The sequence below is a fragment of the Poecilia latipinna genome, unplaced genomic scaffold (assembly GCF_001443285.1).
Source record: "Poecilia latipinna isolate Pla-1442-1.1 unplaced genomic scaffold, P_latipinna-1.0 Scaffold15, whole genome shotgun sequence".
In the NCBI taxonomy this organism is placed as follows: domain Eukaryota; kingdom Metazoa; phylum Chordata; class Actinopteri; order Cyprinodontiformes; family Poeciliidae; genus Poecilia; species Poecilia latipinna.
Genome location: NW_015112631.1, coordinates 455687 through 458409, shown reverse-complemented (window position 1 = coordinate 458409; position 2723 = coordinate 455687). Strand labels below are relative to the sequence as shown.

The 2723-nt window shown below is 38.9% G+C and overlaps 1 protein-coding gene and 1 long non-coding RNA gene across 2 annotated transcripts in view; one reads left to right on the top strand and one right to left on the bottom strand.

Moving 5' to 3' along the window:
• The window catches only part of LOC106947820 (uncharacterized), a 15474-nt gene extending 15043 nt beyond the window's left edge, over window positions 1-431 (bottom strand). The window contains exon 1 of the long non-coding RNA XR_001425048.1: window positions 327-431. This is a non-coding gene — a long non-coding RNA (uncharacterized LOC106947820). The remainder of the gene's footprint in view (window positions 1-326) is intronic.
• The window catches only part of LOC106947800 (gastrula zinc finger protein XlCGF49.1-like), a 10089-nt gene extending 7366 nt beyond the window's left edge, over window positions 1-2723 (top strand). The window contains exon 3 of the mRNA XM_015033047.1: window positions 1866-2723. Coding sequence (XP_014888533.1) covers window positions 1866-2465 — 600 coding nt within the window. The 3' untranslated portion in view covers window positions 2466-2723. The remainder of the gene's footprint in view (window positions 1-1865) is intronic.

The window sequence follows — 2723 nt, the reverse complement described above, 5'->3', positions numbered from 1 at the left end:
ATTTTTCGGTTATGTCAAAAGTGATTTTGGGCAACAAGAAAAAAAAAACATAAAATCTTTTTGCCAAAGACGATTTAAGCAAGAAAATCACATTGAGCAAAAAATGACATCAGCCATTATGTTAGGGAGGTGATGATATTATAGCTTGAGGTGTCTTTGAGAGACCTGGTCACTTCATACAGTTGCAGAGTCATGGTGTAAGAAAAAGCGATGATGTTTCTAACGAGATAAAACGAGGCAGCTGATTGTAAAGCAAACATTTCCATCAGCTTTAAAGCTTCGCATGTTAAGCTCAGCCGCCCACAGTGTTCAGCCTATCCGCTTACCTGTATAAATACTCCTGCAGCGCTCTTCCCACCATTCGCTCTGAACCAGCAGCTCCCGGAGGAGAGGGGCTGCCGAACTCCAGGCATCATGCCAGTCGTTTTAAGGATGCTGATTGGTCCACCGAAAACAAAGAAAACCCAGATATTATCATGAAGCAGTCTGGCCTCCCAGGCCAGACGTTATGCTGCTAACACTTAGCTTTCGTCAACAACTTAGGCGGAAGTGAGAGCGCTGCGTAACGCAAATAACGACCTGGAAGGAACACAGTGCATTAAATAATAAAACATAACTTAACGAAGCTTCGAGGCAGGTACATTTTCCTCAAGGAATTTTAATTATCAAGGTACTCAAATCACTCAAGGAATCGTTTCACCCCTAAGCAGAACTAAACCTAAGATAGCAAGATAAGAAAACTAGAGACACTATGAGGGAGCTGAAATAAGGAACTAGAAGGACTAAATAAATAATCTAACTAGGACCACTATAGGAAGTTTGGTCACAATTAGAGGGAAAATGAAGATGCGGCTGAATCCATCCAGGCAGGTGATAAACTAAGCCTTCAGAGATTGAAAATGTAGCAGGTTGAAAGGGAGGCAGTGAGGTACAGAGACAATGAGTTAAATATAAAACCTCTGACAACTGCAGACGGTGCAAAGCTGCGAGGGGGAGATGTAAATGATCTTATTATTCTAACTGTAAACAGTTTAAATAGAATAATGTATTTATTCTGAAGGCGACATGCGAAGTAGAGCGGCTGCTGATGCAACGTGACGTCGACTGACACAAACAGTATAGATGCATCACAGCTGCCGCTTGGTTATAATTTTTGAGGATAATGATTTAAGGTGTTTTATGTTTTCTGCTGAAGAATACCACAACAAACAAAATAGAACCAAACATTTCTAAGAATAACATGCTTTTTATGCTTCTTAATTCTCTTAATACAGTCATATTTAATAAATAAGCGTGTGAGTTATGATGATGAGGCTCAATTGTCAGATTAAAAATCCCTTCTGAAACCTGCTTTAAGCAGGTATTGAACTTATTTTTCATTACACCCACATGTCTGCATGAACGTCTTTTATTGGTCTGATGAAATATTTTAATTTTATATGTCATGTTTTCATCAGCTGTAGGCAAGAAATCTTTCATCAAATAAAAGCTTCAAAACTTTGTGTGTAATTAAGCTACATAATCAGTTTTACTTGTGAGCTCAATTGCTGAAATACATGCATTTCTCATTAATATTCTAATTTATTGATTGATATTGATATTGTACTTTATGACTGTAAATATCCACAACATTGGATCACATCAAATCTATTTAAAGTTATTAAATCTAGGCTAAATTACCCCAAACCAAAACGAGTTTGCCTGTGTCCTTTTAGCGACCAATATAAAAACAGAAAATATGTTTGGAAAGGCCTTTGGTTTTTCCCTCTACAAGGTGTTATGGCAAATCTTTCATTCTGTCTTGTACAGTTGATTTAAAATTTTACTATATTTCTTTCTCTGTTTCTCCTGATTTGGTTCCACAGAATTATAGTGGCATCAACAGGAACAAAATTAATAATGACTCTATGAGCAGAGCTGACGACAGAAAAAGTGACGAACCGTCCCATTCTGAAGAGGACAAACAACAATTTGGGACCCTTTCAACTTTTCCTAATCTGGTTATCAAAACTGGAAAGAAGACTTACGTCTGTGACAGGTGTGGGAATAATTTCCTTAAGAAAACACAGTTGATAGTCCATCAACGCATCCACACTGGAGAGAGGCCATACAGTTGTGACCACTGTGAGAAGAGTTTCATTCACAAACAAAGACTGATGACCCATCAACACATTCACACTGGACAGAGGCCATATAGTTGTGACCACTGTGAGAAGAGTTTCATTAACAAACAAAGACTGATGACCCATCAACGCATTCACACTGGAGAGAGGCCATACAGTTGTGACCACTGTGAGAAGACTTTCATTCACAAACAAAATCTGATGTCCCATCAACACATTCACACTGGACAGAGGCCATATAGTTGTGACCACTGTGAGAAGAGTTTCATTAACAAACAAAGACTGATGACCCATCAACGCATTCACACTGGAGAGAGGCCATACAGTTGTGACCACTGTTAGAAGGGTTTTACTGCGAAAGCACACTGATGTCCCAGCAACACATTCACAGTGGAAAGAGGCTATACAGTTGTGACCAGTGTGGGAGGAGTTTTATTCAGAAAGGACATTTCATACTCCATCGGTATGGCTGCATAAGAGAGAGTCTGACCATGCCATGTCTGAATAGGAAGTGGTGTTTTTCAGAAGCCAATCACCAGGATACAATGATCAGCTTGGAATGCATGTAAACAGTTTCAATATAATTCATCACAAAAGCAA